This window comes from Poromitra crassiceps (genome assembly GCF_964638095.1).
Source record: "Poromitra crassiceps genome assembly, chromosome: 3".
Lineage (NCBI taxonomy): Eukaryota > Metazoa > Chordata > Actinopteri > Beryciformes > Melamphaidae > Poromitra > Poromitra crassiceps.
Window position 1 is genome coordinate 75,558,252 of NC_139625.1, and position 26,739 is coordinate 75,584,990.

Genomic DNA, 26,739 nt, shown 5'->3' on the forward strand with positions numbered 1-26,739 from the left:
CTGCCTACCAACATGAGGGTCGCAGGTTCGAGCCCCCGTAAATGCCCCATGTTACCTCCGGCTTGGTCGGGCCTCGATACAGGCACAATTGGCCGTGTCTGCGGGTGGGAAGCCGGATGAAGGTGTCCTGGTCGCTGGACTAGTCCCTCCACGGTCAGGGCGCCTGTTCGGGGGGAGGGGAACTGGGGGAATAGCGTGATGCTTCCACATGCTCCTGCCGGTAAAACTCCTCGCTGTCAGGTGAAAAGAAGATCGGCAGAGGGGGGTGGAGCAACGACCGGGAACTGGGCAAGTAGAATTGGGGAGAAACGGGAGAAAAATCCAGAAAAACTTTTTTCTTTTTTTTCCCACTCTGTTTTCCCGGCATCAAACCTGTTTTTCCCACTCGATTCGACCACTAAAGCAAAAAACCCAACTCTTGACCGCGCTTCCGTTCTAAATGTGTGTCACTGGAATGGATTTCAAGCAGTTCCAGGTCAGTCGTTTGTAAATTTCACCGCCTTTCTCTGAGGCTGTTGTGCTGTTTGTGCCGCAGCCGCGCCTCCGAGAGACAAGTTTATCTCCCGCCGCACAATATCTTCTGCCAGGCTGGCTTTCCGTCACGCTGTACAAATTGTTTACTGGATTAGCCGTGAATCAATCTTCAGCACTTATTGATAGGGCTGTTCCATATCCGTGGGGTTTGAGTGTCGTGGGGAGGCTGCGCCAGCATCAATCACCGTGGTCCCGGGATGGAGCGGGAGTGAACCGTTAGGGCTTTCCAACTCCCTCTCTCCCCGCCGATCGACACTCCGCTCCCCGAAATAGCGCCGGCAAGGCCGACGGGACAGGAAGAACAACAAAATGATGAGGCGAGGAGTGACTCCATAGATTTCTGCAGTGGGGAATCATTCTTTTAGATTGCAAATATTCCAGAGTCCCGCTGGTGAGCGGAGGGAGATGGGGGATTTTGGATCAGAGGATCTGAAGAGAAGGGGGCTTTGGGTCAGGAAGGAGGATGTAGAGCATATATCACCGCTGTCGAGTGGAAAGCATGTCTCTGTTTTTTTCACGCCCGAAGAAAAAGCTGCTTGTTTTCTGGTTGACAGCCAAGTAATTTTTGAAGTGATGCAATGGGTTTTAATAGCTTTCAATGGCTAACCCTGTGTGTGGCTCCCGATGGAATTGCAAAAAAAAATTAAAAAAAAATTGACAGTGCACCTGAAGGCAACATGCAAGATACCCGCTGAATAAGTGTCCAAATGTTCATGTCATTCTGGCCAATACTTCACTTCTGTTATAGCATTTCAGTCTGGAATATGGAATATCTTTCAATAATCTTTATGACTAAAAGGCTCAAAGTAATCTCATGTGTAAGAAATGACTGTTCTACATTGAAGTAGAAATTTAAATAATTAACTCGTTGGTTTTGGATTTATTTAGCTTCAAGAGTGCATTTTTGTTTGTGTGACCCTCAACACAGGCTTTGAGAATCCCGGGCCACTTACTGATACTCATGCTTAAATTAACCCACTCATATTCTGGTTTATTTCAAGAAAAACATTTTGGCTAGTGGAAATTCTAATTGGCCGAACGGCGCCAGCGTGAAAAATTTGGGGCATTTGAAGCCAGGTTTAGAGGAATAATTTAAATTAACAGTTGTGATGTCATTATTCAGTCTCATCCACCAATATTTGATCCTTTTCTCACTCACTCCTATGCCACAACCTGCTCTCCCTGCAGGGCTTGAAATTAACTTTTTTGACCACCTGTTCAGGTGCACTGTAAAAAAAAAAAAATGCAATTCCAGCGCGGGCGACACCTGACTAGATCGTTTTGGTGTACGTTACCAAGTTTTTGAGATATCGGCCGTAGAGATGTCTGCCTTCTCTCGAGTACAATGGAACTGGATGTCACTCGGCTTGTGGTGCCGTAAATAGCAACACTTCATCATATCGAACATCACAGACTGATAAGGGGAGGTTCCCTTTAACTACTGTACACAGTAAATGCTGTTGTGCTTATCTGTATGTTGCACTCATTGTAAATTATTCTGGAAAAGTAAATATACACGATACAAATGCATGCATAGTCAGATCCACTTTTCCTTACCCGTGTCCCTTTGTGTCCCCCGCAGTGTCCCGGTTCTCAAGCCCCAGACTCACTCCCAGGCTGAGCAGGAAGCGGGCGCTGTCCATCTCGCCGCTGTCGGACGCGAGCATCGACCTGCAGACCATGATCCGCACGTCGCCTAACTCCCTGGTGGCCTACATCAACAACTCCCGCTCCAGCTCCGCCGCCAGCAGCTCCTACGGCCACCTGTCTGTCGGAGGCATCAGGTGCTGTGCTGAAAACACCCCGCAAAACCCAAATACCCTGTTCAACTTCTCTCCTCATAGGAGTAGGTTGGGACAGTCACTTGGCTCCCTTTTCTTCATTTTCAAGCCAATAAAAATGATCAATTCTCACCAAAAAGGTCTCAAAAACAGCCAGTAAAGGGTTAACTAATGTAGGCGGGACCAACCTGGGAGTATGTGAAGTAGCAGAGTCCTGATTGTCTCTGAGAGGCTGTTTACAAATGAGCTGCTAAACGCCAGCAACTTGTCTGAGCTGTTTAAGTAAGAATTGTCTGATTTAAAATGTCCTCAGAATAAAAGACATCAGAATAAAATTGTGAACACAAACTGCAAAAAATATATAGGCTATCTAAGTAATTTGATCTAGTAATGAATCTTAATTTTTAGCTGCGGCCAGCATAGCTGGGCAGCAGCTCTATAGTCACTCAGTTGGTTGATCGGTCGGTCGGTCCACAAAAAGATGACAACTTTTTTTTCTTGAATGTTCAGGGCTGGGTGATAAAACAAACTTGATAGGCGATAGAACTGATGGCGACCATAATGATGATAAACTTTGGACATGTTTTACTTGATATAATGTAGATCGACCAACTTATCACACAGCAGAAATATACGCGACGACAGCCATTCAGTCTGCAGCCAGACAGCCAGTCAGTCTGCAGCCAGACAGCCAGTCAGTCTGCAGCCAGACAGTTAGTCAGTCTGCAGCCAGACAGTTAGTGAGTCTGCAGCCAGACAGCCAGTCAGTCTGCAGCCAGACAGTTAGTCAGTCTGCAGCCAGACAGTTAGTGAGTCTGCAGCCAGACAGTTAGTCAGTCTGCAGCCAGACAGCCAGTCAGTCTGCAGCCAGACAGTTAGTCGGTCTGCAGCCAGACAGTTAGTGAGTCTGCAGCCAGACAGTTAGTCAGTCTGCAGCCAGACAGTTAGTCAGTCTGCAGCCAGACAGTTAGTCAGTCTGCAGCCAGACAGCCAGTCAGTCTGCAGCCAGACAGCCAGTCAGTCTGCAGCCAGACAGTTAGTCAGTCTGCAGCCACACAGCCAGTCAGTCTGCAGCTTTTGGCCTGCACATCAAAGTTCCTACAGCAAAGCTACCGCTGATGAAAGTGGATGTCCTCGGGAAAAGTGGGGGGAAATGAGTGCAGAAGGACACAAAGCGACTAATAAACTGAACTTGAACTTGAACTTGACTGTGAAAGTAGTCAACAACTTGGCATTGTCAGACCATACATTTTTACATTCAACTTGAATACGTTTATTTGATCCTCAGTTGAGGGAATTGTCACCAAAAAAGGTAACGTGAAATACTATGTCATCGTGTGAGGAGCTCGTCATTCATCAGATTGTAAGCGAAGTGAAAGTGGAAGCTAAGTAATGGAAGTCGTGTCCTCATGTTTGCTCTTGTTTGCTCCCTGCAGCCCGACGTTCCCGTTCCCCCACCCCATCAACCCTATGGCGTACCAGCAGCTGCTGTCCCAGCAGCGCGGCCTGAGCGCCTTCGGCCACGCCCCGCCCCTCATCCAGGCCACGCCCACCTTCTCCAGCCGCCCGCCCGGCCTTGGCCTGTCCGCCCTGCCCACCTGCGCCCACAACCAAGACCTGCCGTCCAAGGTAGAGGCATGACCCAGAAACATGGCCCACAAACATGGCTTCAAACTGTGCATCATTTTTTTTAGAATGCAGTTGTAATGAAATGTCTTCAAATAGGGCAAAGTGTTTTTCATTGCCACATCATGGTTTAATCATCCTTATGACAAAACATTTGAGCTTGATCTGGCCATCGATTAAAAAAACATGATATGAGGGCAAATCTTGCCATATTTACAACAGTTTCAGGCCAATGGATTTTGGGGTTTTAAGAGAAAGCCAGCAAGCTGTCAAATGAATCGCATCCTATATAATAAGAAGCAGGGCTGAACCTGAAGTTTCAATCGTTGCCATGGTAATCAACGCTCGAATCAGCAATTAACGCTTTGTTGTTATTGGGTTTCTCTCTTTCTCTCTCCACATGCACAGCCAGCTAACGCGAGGTGCAGCTTCGTGAGACACTCCGTACATGACACTCCGTACACTTCTTTCCAACCCAGTGTGAGTAACATTACAAGTGAATTCAAGTCGTTTAATATGTTTATAACGTTATGAATTATCAGCAGTCACAGATACTAACATGAACGTTAACGTTGGCTCCGTCTACCACATGGATTTGTTATTACCGACTGGTAGTGAAAGTGAGGTTGGCTCCATCTATCACATAACGTAACGTCATGTACATACAGCCGGAGCGCACGTCATATTAGGATTATCAACATGTGGAACGTGTTTGTTAGTATAACGTTAGTCACTTATGTAAACTAGTCACCTTTAGGTGACAGTCACCTTTTGCATCCTAGAATAGGAGGATTTCTGAGTGGTTTTATGTCTGCCTGGTGTCAGACGATCAGCTCAGAGAGCAGAGGGAAATCTGCTAACGTTATGCTGAGCTCACTTGAATAAATTCACAACATTTCGTGGCAAATAATAATATCCGCACGTCGGACTCAGGGCAGTTGAGGAGCCGATGAGGAGCATTTTGTGTGGAAGCCTGGAAGGAAGTTTACTATGGGTCGCGGAGCAGTGCTGAGCTGAGTGCTTTCAACTCTGTGTCTAGCCTACAACATGTTTGTTTGTTCCTCAGCGGGATCGCCACAGCCGAGAACGTGCACAACACTACCGGATTTATTTTTTCTTTGTGCTAGTAAATATCATTATAACTACTATTTTCTTGCATGATTTTGAAAATCTTGCAGCGCTTGTGTCCTGTAATGTTGCATTCTGTTGAGAAGGCCCTGCCCTGAGAAGCATACTGCCACCGCTATACGGAAAGTGGATGTAGAAACTTTCATGGAGGAATATTTGAAAGCGGAGATGTTTCAAAGTTCAAAACAGCCGTCACTTGATACGGCTTCTGGTGTTAAAAGCCTTTTGGAGTGCCGCCATTCCCTTGTCTTCCATGGATTTGTTTTCAGTTTTTGGCATGGGCACCCAGCTAGAAGGTGATACGAAGAGGAGCCTCTGCCACTCCTTCTTCACCGACTTTAAATACTTTCTTTGCAGCTTCCTCAGTTGCCCTGAGAACCCGCTAAGACTGCCAGATAATTTGGGGTTTGTCTACTTGGGATGCTATTGGGATGACTCAATCCTCCCTTTGTCATCTGAAAGAGTTCAGCCTAGATTTTGGCCTAAGGAAATTCCCAGGTATTTTTTTTTCTTTTGGCAAATCCTGAAACAACCATTTAGCAGAACCTGACATTTCGCCGCTGCAATTTTTCAATTGTTTGTTCTCGTAGCAGATTTTTTTTGCCGTGGCTCCGTTTGATGTCAGTATTATCACCCCCGTCTGTTATGATTTGCGGCGTCTGGCTCTGCAGTGCAGCCTCCCCTCTGAGGTCAACTCAATGGGCTCGCAGGGAGACCCATCATTTACCACAACCCACGCAATCCCAATGTGCACCTTTCCTCTCTTATTTCACGATAAACACTACAATACAAGAGAAACAACTTAGCTAGTAATTTAGTCTCTTATCGAGTCTGGGAATACAAAAGTGTGCAAAAGGTCAATGGATGCAGAGGCAGAGGGATCCAGCTTGACCCAGTTTGTCCCTACAGTCTTAAAACTGCATTTTAAAAAGTCATTTAAAGGGACATTTCACCTCAAAATCAAAAACACATATTTTCCCTCTTACCTGTAGGTGCTATTTATCCACCTACATCATTTTGGTGTGAGTTGACGAGTTTTGAAGATATCAGCTGTAGAGATGTCTGCCAATGGAACTGGATGGCACTCGGTTTGTGGTGCTCAAACGCCCCTTTTTTTTACCCGCTACGATCTTCTTTTTTTCTGTGTGAGACAACTAAACCTCTTCATCTAGCGTGAGGCTTCCATGGACGTACTGAGAGCTCCTGCACGCCTAGACAGCGGCCATTTTCCAGACATTCTGTCCACCCCTTCATAGACAAGATCCAGCCATTATAATTAAGAAATGAATATTATGATATATATATACGTGAAGGGTGAAGGGTGAACCGTCACAATTGTATTCAAGAGACAGCCAGAGATGGGAAGTAACTAAGTACAAATACTTCATTACTGTACTTGAGTAGGATTTTCAGGTACTGCATCTGTACTTTACTGAGTATTTAGTTTTGACAACTTTTTACTTTTACTCCCTACATTTTAACACAAATATCTGTACTTTCTACTCCTTACATTTTCAAAACAAGCTTACTTTAGTTTGAATGCACGACAGACAAAAACGATGTAACGTCCGTCTCTCCCGTCTCGCGCTCAACCAGCTTTCAGCTGGACATAAAGTGCACCTTTTTTGTAGAAAAGCCATATCACACAAATTATTCATCAAAGTATAGTTTTTATACATCTTAAAACATGTTGGAGGGGATCTTCTAAGTTTAATAGTCTTCGAATCCTACCTACTACTACATGAGTGAATTCGCAATAGCTGCGACCAAATTTCCGAAATGCACTTTTTGTGGACCAACAGAGCTGCTGGCCCTGCTGGCTGCAGCTAATAGTTGGAGGTGTGTGCGTGCGTGCGTGCGTGCGTGCGTGCGCGTGCGTGCGTGTCTGTCTGTCCAGAGTTGTAAGAAGTGCCGTTGCTCCGATCGCCTCCAAAATAGATTGTCGTCTGTGTGGGAACGCCCACAAAATGTTACTACGGCTGGTGCGCGAGACTAGACGGTGGGGGAAAACCCTGCATATATCTCAATGGGCTGACTCACCAAAGGACGATGTTGCGGATCTACACTACAGGATTCGGGATTCAACAGCACGTACATAGATGTCTGTTCAGATGTGTGTTTACTGCGCTGGTTGAATCCCCTACCTGTCTGCCTGGGCTGGGCTAGCAGCTAAATGCTAACTATGCTGAATGGGGAGAACAGGAGGATTTCCCCCATGCTGACCCATTGACCACGCGTCTATGACGAGACACCGCCTGAATGTATTGTCTGTTCAGTGTGGGTTGACCTCCACCTTTTCTAATGGAAAATGTGTCTCTAAAAACAAACAGGGTGTAGGGTATGCGCACATCCAAAACAAGACACGGAGTCTAAATAAGGCGCGGCCAATGATGTCATAAATCACTGATGATGTCACAGACAGTGATGAGGTCATAAATCACTGATGTACAGTTCTAGATGGCTCAGCCTGGTGGCCAGCAGTGGGTTGCACCAGCTGTGCGTAAGTTGAAATTGAACCTAGTTTGAGCGTAAAGTCTCACTAAGTCAGAGTTTACGCACTACAAAAAATATATGAGTTGCACCAAGTGAAATAGTTACAACGTAGGCATGAGTTAGAACTTAAATCTTACACCTACGTCTTACTAGTTTACTACTAATTTTCCGGTACGCATGTGGGAAAACGGCTCTAGGTGTAAAGTCCTCCGTAAAATAGGAGTTGGCACGGATTGCAAATTGGCACCATGGCGCATCGTTGTTTTGCGTCCGCAACACGTTCTCCGTGACACCATTTGACATTTATGACTTTGACTCACGCTTTCGTTTTCCACAAGTGGCGGCACTGCATAGGCTACACAGTCACACATTAAAATAACAGCATTTAAGTAGCGAGGCAGGATAGTGGTGAATTACAATGCATTATCTCACCAATGCCAATGTCATAAAACACCACAGGAGAGGATGATGTCATCATTATCTAATAAGTTGTCATGATGTCATAATGTTATGATGTCATAATGTTTGATATCATAATGTAATAACACACTTCAGTCCCTTCTTAATCACTTCCATTTCAGACGCAGCATACAGTACAAACACATAGTCAGTGTGTTACAGTGTGTTACATCAGTGTGTTACAGTGATAGAGCTGAAGGAATGGGTGCTCGAGCAGGGCATGACGACAGGCAGCTCCGCGATGCTGCCTGTGCAGGAGACCTGGACAAACTGAGGACTCTACTGCAGGAAGAGCACTTCAGAAGGTGGATCAATGAGCGGTGTTGGTGGTGGGGTAACACCCCTCTGGGGCTCGCAGCCAGTCGGGGTCACGCTGCCTGCGTGGCCTACCTGATCACCCACGGAGGCCAGGTAGACCTAGCTGATGACGATGACTGCACACCTCTCTACTGGGCCGTGCTCAATGGTCACCTGGACTGTGTCCGGATCCTCCTGGAAGCCGGGGCCGACCCCAACGGAAGAAGGGGCCCATACTCATACTGTGACGTCTGGGCAGGAAGGCTTGACATACTGCAGCAACTCTTGACTGCAGGAACTGTTGACATGGACAGTGATCACACCCTCAAGAGGTCTCCTCTCTACGCCAGCGCCACCCGCCACCACCTGGCCTGCTTCCACCTGCTGCTCCAGGCCGCTGGCGTTCTGACCCGTGACGTGGCTTCTCACCTGCTGGATATGGTGCTGCATAACAGGTGCCATCGGGCCTTCGTCCAGCTACTCCTGGACCACGGTGCCGACCCAGCCCTGGTGACCTTGGAGCAGGCACAGCTGGAGGAGAGGGCAGATCCCGAGGCTCTCAGGGTCTTTCAGGAGGCCAAGAGATGTCCTCGCAGTCTGGCCCACGTGTGTCGGATCCAGATCCGCAAAGCGCTGGGCACACATCACCTGAACCAAGTCCACTCCCTACCACTAACACAAGTGATGAAGGACTTCGTGCTCCACCAAAACTGACTTGAGGGACTGTCCATTTATTTATTTTCATTTCCTAGATTTTGTTCTTCAGTGACTGTGTTTCAAAAGAAATCCAGGACCAGAGATTAAATACCATCAGCATACACCACCTGTAGCCAATCCTACTAAGTTAAGTTAAAGGTCCCATTCCGTGCAAAAGCTGTTTTTACTTGTAAATGCATATATACTGCTGTCAGCCCTCCCTGTAATGAGTGGTCACAAGCTCAGAACTGCCACAGTTGGATTTGTCCCTATCCAGCTTCCCCCTGCAGTCTCCTCCAAGCCACACCCCCAAACGCTTCGTTTGCCCAGAGGGGGATTGGGACGTCACGAGCTTCCTCACGCATACTGCGCGGGTCTCTCTCACACAAGCTACCTGCACCATTTTGTCTATAGCCACAAAATTAACACTTCTAGCTGGAGCGACGCCAACTGTACGTGATCCAGCAACTGCGGAGGTGCATTCGGTAAGTCTAGGCATTTTGAGATGTCCTCTTTACTAGCGTAGTAACCGTTAAGTTAGCGATAACTTGCAACCTAGCGTGCTGGTCCACAGACGCTAATCTGATTGGCCAATGGGAACTGTTAGTTCTGAATATATTATAGAAACAGACCATTCTTGGGAAGCGACGAGATGAGGAAGTGAGAACTCCGTCACAACAAACGGGGTTGCTATATTTTCGACAAATTAATCCAGAATCATGTTTTATGGACCAGAGACACACGTTTTTAAGAGGTTACAGCTGCACGAATTTGGACCTTTAAGTTATCGTTTATTTATCCCCATGGGGAAATTCATCCTCTTCATTTGCCCCATCCTCTACTAGGAACCTTCCTAGAAATAGAAGCAGTGGGCAGCCACAGTGCAGTGCCCGGGGACCAACTCAACGCACTGACAGTGTGCGGAGTATTAACCCTAACATACATGTCTTTGATGGTGGGAGGAAACCGGAGCACCCAGATAAAACCCACACAAACACTCGGAGAACATGCAAACTCCACACAGAAAAGACCTGGGACGGACCGGGGGTTCGAACCCAGGACCAGCTTGCTGTGAGGCAACAGCGCTACCCACTGAGCCACCGTGCCGTCACTATAATCAGAGAGCTTGTGTGTCTGTGTGTGCCCGGTTCATCGTCTCCAGAGCCCCTACCGCAAAATTGAGTGCACGCACCGTGCAATAATTCTGTTTATCTTAATAAGACGTGAGGTTCAGTTAGCTTTGCACAGAAATAGCCAGTAGAAATACGTTTTACTTTTATACTTGATTACATTTCAGAGCCTGTCATTTTTTTCTTTTTCTTGAGTAAACAAGTTGAATCAGTACTTCTACTTTTCCCAGTCTTTTTTACACAAGTAACTGTACTTCTAAAGAATGTGTGTACTTTTCCCATCTCTGTCTATGGCCGATATCTCCAAAACTTGGCAACACACCAAAACTTAACTTAGATGGATAGCATGACAGATAAGAGGGAAAATATGTATTTTTGATTTGGGGGTGAACTGTCCCTTTAATCTTACTTCGAGTCCAAATCTAGCCTGGGTAAACCCAGCCTCCACGTGACCTCTATGTGCTATCAGTCACGAAGAAAAACCTATGCCAAAGGCATAGCCTGTGACGTCACGTTGAATCTCGAAATAAGATCTCGAAATAACTGGAGTGATCTTCTTAATTTCAAGATTTTGTCACTTATTTCAGAAGAACTCCAGAAACAAGTCAAAACGGATTGGAAAGATTTCTATCTGCCTTATATTGTCATGTTTCTCACTCGGTTGAGGAGAAGTCTAATTTTAAGGCAGGAGTAAATTACTTGTTAGCAGGGATACTTTTTGCAGCGTAGGGACACGGGGGACGAGCCGGATTCTTCCTCCTTTGACCAGGAGGGAATATTTGCAGCTCTGCGCAATCAGAGTCAGCATTACTGCTACACAGGAACCAATTACAATGCCACATACTGACTCGATCAGCAAACAGAGAGGCACAAAGGGTGAGTGAGCCTTTTCTTTTTTGTTTTTAAGCAACGTGGGAAGTCCCCTGTCCAGAGTCGTCTTTTTTTAAACCTTTATTTCTCTGAAGGTTTGCTGAGTGTGCATGGTGTGTTCCAGCTCATTCACACACACACACTGCGAAAAACCTCCTTTAAGTCGCCCTCCACTCAAAGTTCTGTTTTTCTACAGTTGGATGTTTGAGCTTCACTGTGCAGAATGATGTTAGTTTGACACTAGAAGGCTGTTTTCACAATTGTCTGCTGAAAGTGGACAAGTAAGGGTTAATGTCCAATCATTTCTGATAATGGACACCTCGAAGTGCCAAAGAAACAAAACAAGACCATTCATTTATATTTTCATGCATTTTGCAATCAAAATCTAGTTTTCATAACCTTAAACCGGCGAGACAAAATAGTCCCCTCGGCTGCTCAAGATTATCATTGGATAAAATGGCCACTTAGTGCCTGCACCTGGCAGAATTTCTAGACCAAAAACTAACTAATAATTTGGCCAATTGTATGTAACATACAAAATAAAGCAAACGACAGTGTTTAAGAATGCAACGCCATGTAACTGGCTCGTTAAACTCGCATTCCAGGGAATTACATTAACATCAGCGTAAGTGGCACGCGCCGCGCTCGGAGGAGACTGAAAAACCATCTGAAGTTTTCTATGTTGGAGTCCAGGTATGTTTTGTACAAGAAAGTCTCTCAGTGTGTTGCTGTTAACTGCCATTCCTTTGTTTTCTTTTTGTTGATCTCATCTTTTTCCTCTTCGACTTGATTTGTATCAGTGATACAGGCAGCGTGCGCTCTTGCAAAGCGCCTGGCTGGCTTGCTGCAAAGTTGTAAACAGAGCTGGTTTGACAGTTGACAGCTGAGAGCCGGCTTCTGTCAGCTGACAACATCAGATCTCCGAAAACGACATATTTCTAAATAGCCGTTATTTTTGATAAACTGAGCACACAGGGGTAATCTAAATAGTTACTTTGACCAACTCAATTTTTTTCTAAACTTATAAAAGTGCCATATTAACCCTTAACGGTGGTATAGAGCTCAAATGGCTCTGTCGAGACCATGGCGCATTGATATGAATGGTGAACAGACCATTTGCCTGGAACTACTTAGCTAGGTGTACATTATCACAAAGTAATGGACACCCTGCAGCCAATCAGAATTGAGTATTAACCCAGACCATGGTATAAATGAAATTATCTAACGCCACTGCCCCTATTCACTTGTTTTAAGAAAATTACGATTTTAGGACTCAATAATAGATTGACTAATTTACTTGTGGAGATGGGGCCAGTGCAACCACAGTCTTCTATTGAACACTGAGCAGCTCCACTGGAGCAGTTGGGGCGTTAGTTGTTTTCGTGAAAGCACAGGATTTCTCATTATTTTCAACTCAGGTTTGTCCGGTCTGGAGAATCACATCCGTGCCATTTCTGTCACAAACCCGCTTTGTGAACCTCTCTAGGTCAAGAGAGTGGGCAGACAGAGATGTGACAAGCTGTGCAGGTCACAAGTACATTACAGGTCCTGAGACACCAGAGCATCTAAGTCCTTGTCACATAATAGATATACATTATTATTATTACCATGACTGAATATCTCTCTCTCCCTCCCCTCTCTCTCTCTCTCTCTCTCCCTCTCCCTCTCTCCTCTCCTCAGATCCACAGTGGTGACTCAGCGGTCAGCAGCACAGTTGACCCCATGATCACCAAAAGGTCAAAGGTGAAGATGGAAGTAGAGGGACTGGGACTACTGAGGCCGGCATCTCCTTGTTCACCGGTAAGACCAAAAAAAGAAAAAGAAAACAAGGATGGATCAAATATATTTCAGTGTGATTCTTAAAAGCAGCTCTAAGATTGGATAGAGATAGATTGGATAGAGAGGAGCTTATTGAGGCCAGATGCAGGATTGTTCCATTTCATCACTATACTGTTTTGTAGACGTACTGGGAGAATGATGGTCAAACATCAGGAGGTGATGATCAGGTAGTTTATACATACTGCTTTTGAGAAAGAAAAGGTGGTAATGGTAAACTACATTTTTACATGTATATTTTCGAAAGATTAGCTGACAGTTTTACGGGTCATTGTGTGAGCAGGCGATATGGACAAAATCAAATATCACAATATTTTTGACCAAATACCTCGATATCGACATTGCGACACTATTGTAGGGATGACAATAGTGCATTTAACAAAATATTTACAAAATGAGATTTTTGATAAATTATCATCAGTCATGTGGATATAATGACTAATTAAGTAAAGGCAAATAATAGAACAGTCTGGTAAGTTCAGGAAAATGACATCACTTCACTGTAATGCAGCCTTTAAGACAACACTTATGCCATAGAGTGGCAAAGTCAAGAACATGTAACTCGGACCAAAACGTTAACAACAAAACTTCTATTCTATTTTTTTTATCCATTTTTTTTATCCACTTTTTTTTTTTTTTTTTTTTTTTGGTTAAATGTTCTATGGTCTCTCCTGATTCTAAATACAGCTGAATCACTTAGTTTGACCAAGTAAAACCATTTTTATAAGCATTTTATGAAATGTCTATGGAAAAATGAATGGTGGAAAATCCCTTGGTTTGTATGCCTAAACGGCGCCCTCGGCGAAGAGGGCGTACCTTTGGCACTCTATTATCATATCCAAAATGGAAGACGATGTCTAGGCTCATATCATGATATGGATATAATAGTGATATATTGGCTAGCCCTAAGCTGTTGTGTATCTCGATGCTATCGCACTCCTAGCTTCCTAACCCCTCTGTCCTGATCAGCTGGCCTCGTGGCCCCAGGGAGCCGCACACTCCCGTGACCCCCTTCTAAAGTGCAGAAAAACTCTATGTGATAAGAGCTTTGCATCCCTCTCCCCCCCTCTCTCTCTCTCTCTCTCTCTCTCTCTCTCTCTCCCTGGCCACTGTAAACTGTGCCAGAGCACTTCATTCTCATGAAATATTGGCTGGCCCTTATTGTCATCTGAGGAGCCTTTTCTCTCTCTCTCTCTGTCTCTCTCTCCTCTCTCTCTCTCTCTCTCTCTCGCCTCGTTCTCTGTCTTTTGACAAATTTGCAGCTCCTCTCCGATAGCGAGGCAGGTTTGGGCGTGATGCATGGGGACGGCGGTGTGTGTGTGTGTGTGTGTGTGTGTGTGTGTGTATGGGGACGGCGGTGTGTGTGTGTGTGTGTGTGTGTGTGTGTGTGTGTGTGATGCATGGGGACGGTGGTGCGCGCAGTCGTCTTGGGGCCACCAGAATTGATGAAGATAGCGTGCGTGGGGCAGACACGAACATGCTGTAGTCAGCACGTTGTGTGTGTGTGTGTGTGTGTGTGTGTGTGTGTGTGTGTGTGTGTAAGTTTGTGTGTGTAAGTGTGTGTGAGTCTTTGTCTGTGTGGGTAGAGGCACACTGGAAGCCGGGTGGGACGGGCTACATGTCAACATAAGCACAGTGGTTCTCAAACTTTTTCACGTCAAGGAGCCTTAAACTGACACAAATTAGACCACGAATTGGACCCCATTTGATCATTATTTTTTTGTCCCAGATCTGATAAGATTTTTGCTTTTAGATGTTTTATTAGAAAGTGTATGAAACACATGACTAAAACAGTCATACTGTACATTCTGTCATTGTGTTACTTATGGATGGAATTAGAGTTAAAATAAAGTATTCCCCTTTTTGCTGGGGAACCCCCTGGTAACCCGTCAAGGACCCCTGGGCCCTGGGGGACCCTAGACCCCACTGACACAAGGGACCGGGATCAGTTTTGCATTGTGATTTCAGTAGAGCAAAGGTTTCTGTAATGGAACTTTTCTTTTACTACAACTGTCAACAGTTGGTGACCTGTTGGAAATGTTTCACGAAGCTGGAAGCTGACTTGGGGTGTGATCACACTTAGGGATCGTTTGCTTTGGTCTGACTCGTAGTTGAAAAGTTTCCTCTGTTGGAGTTTTGTGTTTGGTTTGTTTGGGTTCACACAGCAGTCTAATTACAAGTCGATCGGGGCTTGTATACAGAAGCCTCATGACTCACGAGTGGGAGGATTACCATAATAAATCTGAATCCAGTCCCTATAACTTCAGCTCGGCGTGATGAACTCCTACATCTCTTCTTTGCTGGTGTTCAAACCAAAAAGACATATTTTTCCTCTTACCTGTAGTGCTATTTATCCATCTACAGTCGATCCTTGTGGTGTGAGTTTCCGAGTTTTGGAGATATTGGCCATGTCTGCCTTCTGTCCAATCAAATGGGACTGGATGGCACTCAGCTTGTGGTACTCAAGATAATCCACAGACCTTGTTGTGAGCAGGTTCATGCAGGAACTATTTTAATTCGAATGAACTACACCCGCCAACCGTTTCGCTATGCAGAAGGAAGTGTGCTTCTTACATTAGCTTAGCTGTTAGTTTAGCTTAGCTTTAATGTTAGCAGGCTTCCTTCTGCGCAGTGACAGTTGGCAGGTGTAACTCAGTCAAAAGAAAATAGTTAATACATTAAACTGCTCACAATTTGATTTGAAACTGCTGGTTTTGGGGTGAACTGTCCCTTTAAGAACACGTTTGCATTCTCAGCTCAAACAAACCGCACCACGCACATTTTCAGGTGGCTCAGTTCTGCTATTCAAATGCTGTTTGTTTTCACCTGACCAAATGAACCAAACTGAAGGAGTAAACGCTTCAGAGTTCAAATAAACTGAATAAACCCCAACTGTATGTGTGGAACATGCCCCTCAGACAAAAGAAAATGAATAGGATTCACTGAGAAATTGAATGTATTTTCATGTGTTTTCTCTAGTTCACTTTGTGGATATTAGTTGCAATACCATGTCATATGCCATATACACACATGCCATTTGGTGGAGGTTATGTTTTTATTCCCATTTAAGTTTGTCTGTCTGTCAGCGTGATATCCTAACTTATGAATATATTTCCATGAAGTTTAGTGGACAGATCGGCTTTGGGCCGGAGAACAATGGATTCGATTTTGGTGGTGATGCAGATCTGTGACTTCTGCCAATCCATGATTAGCATTATGATTATTATGATGATTATTATTATTATTGTTATCATTTTATATATATATATATATATATATATATATATATATATATATATATATATATATATATGTATATGTATATATATATATATATCTTTTTTTAATAATTATACTATAACTATAACTTACTTACACAGCTATGAATATGGTGCAAATTACTGTCAAGGTGCATGGCTGATATGTTTGTTTGGCTCTTGGCTCTCCACAGGACCATCTTGGTGGTATGATGGACCTGAAGGAAGATGTGGACCGGGACGACTGCAAGCAGGAGCCAGAGGCGGTGTACGAGACCAACTGCCACTGGGAGGGCTGCACCAAGGAGTACGACACACAGGACCAGCTGGTCCATGTGAGTGTGTGTGTGTGTGTGTGTGTGTGTGTGTGTGTGTGTGTGTGTGTGCGTGCGTGCGCACGTGTGTGTGGAGGTGGAGTTTTTCGGTGACGGTGGCAAAAGCAAGCCAGTAGCTTGCAAAGAAAACTTTTCTGTCAAACTATTTTTGGCTTGGGTAAAACACTTGCAACAAGAGTAATTTCTGACAATATTTTCCAAATCTTTTGGCTCATTGCCGATGTCGATCCCGATATGAGCAAAACATTTTCCACCTAATTCCAGAGAACATCAAGTCTCTCCTGTAGTGGAATTAACAGATTATTATGCCTACTCTTATCATGATCAGTGATGGCGCACTGGCAGATGCAGACAGAAATACCAAGCTTTTCAAAATGTACACATTCACTGGGCAAAATAAGAAAACTATGTCAATTTAGGTTATGTAAAACATACCATATTTTTATTTAGGTAACATTATTTCATCCTACTTAAACAGCTTGGATGATATCAGCCTGTCATTTTGACAGAAATGTCATACAGTATCTGGCTGATGTCCATATTAATTTTAAAGCCTTTTTCGGTCGATACCAATGACCTGCCGATATCATCATGCAGGGGCGGACTGCGATCATAATTCAGGCCGGGCATTAGATACCAAGCAGGCCAGGCCGATACGGCCGATACGTGCCGGCGTCCAAAGGGCGCTGGCGAAAGATTTGGGCCGTTTGAAGCCCAAGTTGGGCCGTTTGAAGCCCAATTTGGGCCATTTGAAGCCAGATTTGGGCCATTTGAAGCCCAATTTGGGTCGTTTGTAGCCAGATTTGGGCCGTTTGAAGCACAATTTGGGCCGTTTGAAGCCCAATTTGGGCCGAGTCCAATTTTACAATGAGATGCACCCACTTTAACCCTGAATAAAGTAATAAAACCACTAGTAAACCAGTAGGCGGCGCCTGGCCTGCTGTTCAGTGAGTGGCCTGACTGCGGGCACCAAATATATATATATTTTTTTCAGGCCAGGCCAGGCCAGGCCACCGGGCATTTGCCCGACGTGCCCGATTATGCAGTCCGCGCCTGTCATCATGCATCCCTATATGAGTTTCATGATCCGTGAGCCCATGAAAACCCTATTGTGCACCTTGAAAGGAACATGAGAAAACAGGCATTGTTTCCACTTCTTTAAAAAAAAACGTAATTATTGCAGATACAATTAACTTATCTTTTGTCTGACAACAGCCATAATCGTCTTCTTAGCCATGTTCGGAGGATCCCGTCCTGCGCTTGACGATGTTAACTCCACACGCCAGCGCTGCAAATACTTATCAATTATGGGCTTTGCCAGTCAAGGCTGTGCAAAGCTTCCCATCACAACAAGCAGAGTCTTGGTGAAACGGGTCTTCGGCATTCCACAAGTCCAGTGAAGCAAAGAGAGAGAGACAGGGAGAGGGGGGGGGGGGGGGGGTGTTAGTGCGGGTTGGGAGGCTGGGGGCTGCGGCCTGTCGTTCAGACTCCCCTCTCTGTCTAAAGACATATAGAAAAACAAAGTCCTCCGCACGCCAAGTCGCCTCCGTGACAATTCATTGAGTCAATATGAACTAAGGTTAAAGAGGAGCTGCGTGTAGAGTTTTCAAACATCAGTATTTCATTGTCGAATCAATTGTGATACTTTGGTACAATGTCTGTAAACAAATAAGACCACAGTGGAGACGATTGTCAAGACAAGACCACACACTCAGTTGATTTCCTGAATGCAAAATCCCAGAGAAAAAAATAAATAAGAAACTCCAACTCTGTATTTTAAGAATCCAACATCTGGAAGCTTTTTGATAAACTGTCATGCCTTACTTTAAAATCAATACCCTGGTGCTGACATTTTTCAATACTCAATCTTAAAGATCTTAGATTATATTAGATTATATTAGATTAGAGTCAACGTTATTGTCATTGCACAGAGTAAAAGTACTGAGATGACGAAATGCAGTTTAGGATCTAACCAGAAGCACAAAAGCGCAGTAAAGAAAAGTGCAAAGTAATGTACAATAATTACTGTATAGTATAAGTGGATATAGATTAAATGTATGAGTACGAGGATATATAGATCTGCTAATACATTATATGTCATTAGAACACGGCTCTCTTGAATACTCAATTCTGATTGGTCAATCAACAAGATTCACCGGTCTATAGACCAAATCAGCGGGATGTTTACATTTACTTCCGGGTACCCCTGAGGTCCACACATTATAATGGCGGTGGACGGCACAAACTGACGTGTTGAAGACAAAAACAGACAAAGAAGACAAAAATGGTTCGTCCGTGTTGTGTTGTTGTTTAATATCATTCATAACAACACTTTCACTAACGTTAGTGGAGACCAGACTAGCTAATTTACCTGTTGGACCAGACCAGAGTAGACTTGAAGCTAAATTAAATTAACTTGGCGTCAGTAGCTCTGTCTGTAATAACCTCGCGTCACCAGGCTCTTCTCACGAGTCTGCAAAAAAACAGCGAGTTTGACAGACAGACAAACGTTATTAGCTAGCTAACACTACATAAAACAAACACAGAAGAAAGGCTAGATACGTCGGACAAGCATGTTTACCAACCGTTTAACCATTTAAATTGAAAGTAGTCGGCCGAAAACAGCGAGAGGGTTTGACAGCATTTATTTGACAACACGCACATTTAAACCTGCCGCCTTCCCCAAGTGGTACCCGGAAGTAAATTTGTTTACATGGTGACGTCACGGTGATTTGGTCTATAGGCTCGTTTGAGATGACTGCCGCCTCGCCTGGAAAGCAGACGAGAGCAGGCGAGCACAGTCAGGCGAGGCGTCAACAAGTCGAACACCCCCGCAGCACACTCGCTGCTGCTTTTCTTCTTCTACAGTTTGGTTTAACAGCGGTTTGTAAACAAATTAAAACATGCATTAGCGCCACCCACACTCACTGCTCAAATAACACAGATCTTCAGATTCCTTATTTTTATTTTAATGTAGGCATTCCAGGTGGTATTTATGTAAAATATGGAGTGACAGCTTGGAATAGATATAAAATTGAAGTTTCTACACTTCACTGTGGGTTTGTGATGCACCTGTGTTGAACCAATGGGCGCTCAGCTTGATGCGTTTCTCGTCATCCTCTGTCATCCACAGTCGGGCGCAGTTGGTGGGGAGCAACTGCGGCGCCTCGCTCCAAATCTGCGCCCGCCTCGCTCTCGCGAGAGTCACGTGACTCACGCAGTCGGGCAGGACAGAGCAAGTCGGACAACTTTCTAACCATCATGCAACGGGGCAAGCAAGGCGCTGGTCGAATCTGCGCAGAATTTGCTCATCTCAAACGAGCCTATTATTTCTCGACAACTGACCGCTGCTCTGCCACACCTGGATTAATCAGTTGATAAGAGCCTTTTGTCAGCAAGACACTACTAATTAGGCCAACCAGTTGCAGCTGTGGTGTCTTGTGTGCCAATTACGAATGAAACCGCTTTGTCATTGAAAACGCTATTAAAAAATCTATTTGAATAATTATTTTTGTCAGATTATTGAATGATTTAGTTGTAGGCCGTGTTCTAAGCGGGATAATGGATAGTGAGCCGGTGATTACTGGAAATAATGACCTTCAGGTGAATGATTAAGCCCTCCGCTGCGCGTCGGGCTCAATATCACCTGTCGGTCATTATTTCGCCAGTAATCACCGGCTCACTATCCATTATCCCTTACGTATATAAGGTATAAGATGCAGTATGTGCTTAGATAGGATATATAATTGAATTGCATAATAACCGTATACTATAACAAGAAATATGAATATGCAAGATGTATAAAATAATAGTATGTGCAGTATGAACAATAGAAACAACAGTGGATGCGAGATGCCAGATACACAATGAATAAACTGTATATTTCCTTTATCTTTACATCCTTTCACTTTAACATTTGAATAGCACAATGAATAGCAGAAAGAGGCATTTTGGAATGTTTTTGTGTTAAAGGCAATGCAGAAACGTGACTTCTTTCAATGTGAGAGCAGGTTAAACCAGTGCTGTGTAATTCAGGGCAAAATAACAAGCCGGCTTTCCTCTGCTACAATATGCCTCTTGTCATCGCATGGTGTGTGTGTGTGTGTGTGTGTGTGTGTGTGTGTGTGTGTGTGTGTGTGTGTGTGTGTGTGCGTGCGTGCCATGTGTGTGTGTGTGTGTGTGTGTGTGTGTGTGTGTGCGTGTGCGTGTGCGTGTGCGTGTGTGTGTGCGTGTGTGTGTGTGTGTGTGTGTGTGTGTGTGTGTGTGTGTGTGTGTGTGTGTGTGTGTGTGTGTGTGTGTGTGCCATGTGTGTGTGTCTCACACTACAACACAGTTAACTGACACTCTTATCCAGAGCAACTTGAAAGCTTGAATTCCTAGATCAACATTACAAGCAGCAAGGCCAGATTAGCGCTCCCAGGGGCCGCTGGACACTAAGGCTCCCAGGGGCTATTAGAGAAAATCTGCAGTGTCTCAATTAGTTAATTGTAAATTAAATCACAACCTCATTGGTGATTCAGGCTGATGAGACTATTGTATTTGTATTGTACAAGCTATCTGCCTCGTGCAGATAGCTTGTAAAGTACACTAATACAGCCGTTGTAAGGTGAAGTACTACAGAATAAAAGTACTTAAGAGACCCCGGGAAACAATAAGGTTCAGCTAATCTCGCCACACTTTGCCATGACATGGTCCTCGATTGTGCACATTCAAAACGCTACCGCTAACGAGGAAAGGCTTGGAAGTGCACCGCTACCTGCTCATATCCTTTATATAAAAGGGAGCAAGTGGGCAATGTTTGTCTGCTTAAATTTCTGTCCCACTGATGATGTCACAATGTCTATGGCATCATCAGTGACTATTGACTAAAATCATCTTATGACATCACTGATGATGTCATAAGATGTCATCAGTGACATCTTAGAAGGCCATAGACCGAAACGTCATTTCATTAAATTTTTTTGCATATGGAGCAGTGAGTGTGCGACACTTTCTTCATTCTCAAAATCAGTGACAGTGATGTCGTCAGTGATGCAAAGTTTAGCAACTGTGCGCTGCACATGAAAATAGAGCAGGCGATTGTGCGCAACGCAAGTCAATAGAGCAGGCGAGGACGCGCAGCGACCAAAAGGGCCAATACCTTATGTAAAGGCCCCGCGCCAAGACCACCGGACATCACATCAGTCTTTGGAGAGAGGCTTGAGATGGACGAAGGCGCTCCACCCCAGACGTGTACAAACAGAGCCGGGTCCAGGCCTGACCACAGGACCGGCCGGGCCTGACCACAGGACCGGGCCTGACCACAGGACCGGGCCTGACCACAGGACCCGGGCCTGACCACAGGACCGGGCCTGACCACAGGACCGGGCCTGACCACAGGACCGGGCCTGACCACGGACGTCTGATTTGACCTTCATTTGTGTCGGCCGGTGGAATCTTTCATGAAAGAGGCGGACTTTGTTTATCAAAGGCTGCAGGCTTTCAAACACACACACGACACATGCACGCACACATGCACACACACGCACATGCACACGCACACACACACACGCACACGCACACACACACGCGCACACGCACACGCACGCACACACACACACACACACACACACACACACACACACACTCAAAATTGTTACGTACCAAGAGAGCAATCACATCTCCCTTCCTCTTTGTGGTCTGGCATGAGGAGAGTAAACAGCAGACTCTGATTGATGGCGTTACCGCTGATTTCTTTGATAAGACAGGTCGTCGCTCGCTGCAGCCGTTTTGTGTTTTAGTGTTTCTAGTGGGAGTCCAGTTTTCTGCAGTATTTAAAACACTAGGTCTAACGTATGTCTTACTTTAGACATTTTGGCTATGAGTGTTTTCTTCTAACGTTAGTGAGTCCATCATTATAATGACTAGGTGGTTTTGATGGTTTCCATACCTTTCTATGGACAGAACACCACTCACTGCTGTTTAGGACAGTGGTTCTCAACATGGAGTCCGGGGACTACCAGGGGTCCAAATTTCTGATTTGTTAGACTTCAGCATTATCTCACAAGTTAGAAGAATGACAATTTTTATCATAGTTTCACTACGACTGTATCTCTATACAGTACCTGCAATACAGATAGTCATGGAATTCTGGACAAAATCATATCTAACAATAAAGGCAATCTCAGATTTTAGTTCAAGAGAGAAAGAAGTTTGTTTCATTTTTACGTTTTGATTCATAATCATCACTGTGTGTGGAGTGACTCACTAGTTGGGATTGAGAACGGTTTGAGAAAAGCCATGATGCTGCTTAAACAAGTATAACATGGGAACCTCTTACTGGCAATCTTCCTCTCTAGAAAGACATTAAATTCTCTCTGTGTGTGTGTGTGTGTGTGTGTGTGTGCGTGTGCGTGTGCGTGTGCGTGTGCGTGTGCGTGTGTGTGCGTGTGCATGCGTGTGTGTGTGGGTGGGTACGTGTGCGTCCACAGCACATCAATAATGACCACATCCACGGAGAGAAGAAGGAGTTTGTGTGCCGCTGGGAGGAGTGTTCGCGGGAGCAGAAGCCCTTCAAGGCGCAGTACATGCTGGTGGTTCACATGCGCCGGCACACAGGGGAGAAACCACACAAGTGCACGGTGCGTAACAGGGGAGAAACCACACAAGTGCACGGTGTGTAACGGATGGCCACGGCGGGCCTGACGCGCGCTCACTCACATGCTCTAAACACCACGCACGTGCCCATACAGCCACACATGCACGCACACACACACGTACATAAATCCACACATATGTAAGTGCAGGCCTGCAACATGGACATATACATCTCTCTCTCTCTCACTCTCTCTCTGTGTCTCTTTCTCACACACACTACCCCTTGGGATGGCCAGATAGGAGATTTCTTGCTTCTTGTACTCATTGCCCATTACACATAAACATAAATCTTACAGCAACCATCTGATCTGCAGTGTTCTAAGTGAAATAAGTAAAAAGTAGAAAAAGTAGAAAAAATGGTCCGGTAGTGAGGCAGTAGATTCCCTTCCTACTAACACGAGGGTCGCAGGTCGAGCCCCCGTGATACCTCCTGCTTGGTCGGGTGTCTGCGGTATGGGAAGTCGGATTTATGGGTATGTGGCCTGGTCGCTGCACTAGTGCCTCCTCTGGTTGGTCGGAGCACCTGTTCAGTGGGGAGGGGAACTGGGGGGAATAGCATGATCTTCCCAGGTGCTACATCCTGCCAGTGAAACGCCTCGCTGTCAGGTGAAAAGAAGCGGCTGGCAACTTCACATGTATCGGAGGAAGCATCTGGACAGCAGGGGAGATTGGCCAAATACAATTGGGGAGAAAATGGGAGGGGGGCATGAGGGGACAGAAAAAAAAGTGATTAAGGAAAACAGTCCTGTTGCAAAAGTAGTTGTCACTTTTGATCAAAAGGTTCAGGCATCATTTTGTAAAACTCTTCATCTCCTTATGAGGATGTTCTGCCTTGGACTTCTGTGACTTTAAAGGAGAGAATGTGCCATGGGTCCTTATTAAGACCCGCTGTATGCTTTAGCTGTTAAGGAAGCTCTAATGAAAACCTCAGAGTATTTGCCTTTACTCAACCAATGATAAGCTCACCATCATCAGTCTCTCCCACCATACAGATCAACCAATGATAAGCTCACCATCATCAGTCTCTCCCACCATACAGATCAACCAATCATAAGCTCACCATCATCAGTCTCTCCCACCATACAGATCAACCAATCATAAGCTCACCATCATCAGTCTCTCCCACCATACAGATCAACCAATGATAAGCTCACCATCATCAGTCTCTCCCACCATACAGATCAACCAATGATAAGCTCACCATCATCAGTCTCTCCCACCATACAGATCAACCAATGATAAGCTCACCATCATCAGTCTCTCCCACCATACAGATCAACCAATGATAAGCTCACCATCATCAGTCTCTCCCACCATACAGATCAACCAATCATAAGCTCACCATCATCAGTCTCTCCCACCATACAGATCAACCAATCATAAGCTCACCATCATCAGTCTCTCCCACCATACAGATCAACCAATCATAAGCTCACCATCATCAGTCTCCCACCATACAGATCAACCATAAGCTCACCATCATCAGTCTCCCACCATACAGATCAACCAATCATAAGCTCACCATCATCAGTCTCCCACCATACAGATCAACCAATGATAAGCTCACCATCATCAGTCTCCCACCATACAGATCAACCAATCATAAGCTCACCATCATCAGTCTCCCACCATACAGATCAACCAATGATAAGCTCACCATCATCAGTCTCCCACCATACAGATCAGAGGAGGATTCTCCAACCTATTTTGGATTTCAGGAATTAAGTCTAAAGTGACCTTTTCCATACAAGCAGGTAGAAATTCAGGCCCATATTCACTAATGGTTTGCACTGGGAATATTGTGCGCTATATCGTCAAATTAATCATCAGAATGCTATTCACTGATGGGGCACGAGGATTGGAAGCAGTGGTCATAAAATAAAGCCTCTTTGTGTCTGTCATGGTCATGCACGAATAAATTATGTGTAAATGCCATTAGTTTGAGGTCATGCAAATCCAGTGAAAGTTGGTGTAAAGATTCAGAACAGCTGCTGACACCCTGTTCTTGGATACGTTTGCCCTTGAAGTGATGACCTTTTGGTTATGGGACAGTCTCTCTAACCACTAAGGGTTTCACAGACTAGGCCACTATCAAAACCACCAGTCCGCACTGTGCATCATAGTAGTCGACAAATCGTTCATCTGTGGTTTTAGGAACAAACAATAACTAAATGTATACATTGAACATAGATTTGTTTGAGCAATCATTTTCTACATTATTCCAGGTTAAATAAACAGAATTTAATGTATTTAGAGAGGGAAAGACTCCCGTCTATGTTGTTACTTATGATGTGGAATGATGTGGAAACCGGTCCGGTCAGACGCCGCAGTGGACTAACATTGCCTCTGTTTCGTCCCTGCAGTTTGAAGGCTGCTCCAAGGCTTACTCCCGTCTGGAGAACCTCAAAACCCACCTGCGTTCGCACACGGGGGAGAAACCATACGTCTGCGAGCACGAAGCCTGCAACAAAGCCTTCTCCAATGCCTCGGACCGGGCCAAGCACCAGAACCGCACGCATTCCAATGAGGTACGCCATGCTTTTGCCCCTCCTCCTCCACCAACACTGCACTCCCACCGCTGTCAGATACACTTGACTCAGAGCGAGACGGCTCAACTGCCAGTCACGTCCTGATCTGTGTGACGTGGGTTTCGCCACTGCCACTCCTAGCTGCAACTCACTCTCACGAGATTTGGCAAATGAGCCAACGTTAGCAGGTAGCGATTAGAGCGAAGCTACATGTACATGTGAAGTTAGCAGATGTACAGTATTAGCTAAATCTGTGTTTGGGAAAAAAAATCGGCTGAGATGTTAGTTACAACTAGATTAAGCGAAGAAAGCAGTTCTGTCTTTATATGTGTGGTATTTATTCAGTTTTAGGAGCTCATGATCTCTAGCTCAAGTTGTCTTGCTGGGTCAGGGTCTTGCTAGTGTATTTCTTTGCCGTAGTCCCTGCTCTCCCACAGACTTCAGACAGACTCCCTTATAGAGCACCATAAGAAATTCTCTTCCACTTTCTCGGGGCAGGAATCTGCTGCACAAGCTTTCGCGATTGAAGTGGCTGAAAAATTGCGGCGGCGAGGAAAGTGGCGGAGGGGGTTTGCCTTTGTCTGCCGAGCGCCGTGTCCCAAATTTCCTTAGTGTGTCGAGACGGTTTGTGTTTACAGTCTCAGGTTGCACAGGGGGATTTGTTGCACCAAAGTAATACAGGTGTCTGTGTGCAGATTGTGCAAATGTGTATGCATGTACAGTACATGTGGAGTAATTTGGTGTGTGTGTGTGTACTTCAGTACCCTTGAGTGTCTGCACACGCTCGTGAGTACAGGTAAATAATGAGGCGTAGATCTAATGAGCGCGGCGGCCCACAATGCATTAGGGCGAATCATGCCACCCCCCCTCGCCGAGTGGGACCACCTGCAGACGCTGAGTAGAAAATGAAAGCTGGAAGCGTTTCAGAAGCCGAGCTGCCTATCCATCAGTGGGACCGGGTGTGGGAATTCACCTCGACAGCAACATACCCACACACACGCACCGCGGACGCACGCACACACACACACACACACACACACACACACACACACACACACACACACACACACTGTAACTGTATGTAGGCACATATGCAGACACACACACACATCTCAATATTTATTTTAATTTTT

General features: G+C 45.2%; 1 protein-coding gene across 2 annotated transcripts in view; it reads left to right on the top strand.

Moving 5' to 3' along the window:
* LOC310773613 (zinc finger protein GLI2-like) overlaps positions 1 to 26,739 on the top strand; it is a 138,848-nt gene that overhangs the window by 99,897 nt on the left and 12,212 nt on the right. Inside the window, exons 6-12 of one of the 2 annotated variants that reach the window (XM_083633534.1) lie at positions 2,117 to 2,318; positions 3,752 to 3,944; positions 4,350 to 4,421; positions 12,695 to 12,814; positions 16,302 to 16,442; positions 22,913 to 23,062; positions 25,442 to 25,606. In XM_083633534.1, the coding sequence (XP_083489660.1) occupies positions 2,117 to 2,318; positions 3,752 to 3,944; positions 4,350 to 4,421; positions 12,695 to 12,814; positions 16,302 to 16,442; positions 22,913 to 23,062; positions 25,442 to 25,606 (1,043 nt within the window). The remainder of the gene's footprint in view (positions 1 to 2,116; positions 2,319 to 3,751; positions 3,945 to 4,349; positions 4,422 to 12,694; positions 12,815 to 16,301; positions 16,443 to 22,912; positions 23,063 to 25,441; positions 25,607 to 26,739) is intronic. The other variant, XM_083633535.1, reaches the window with a different exon arrangement.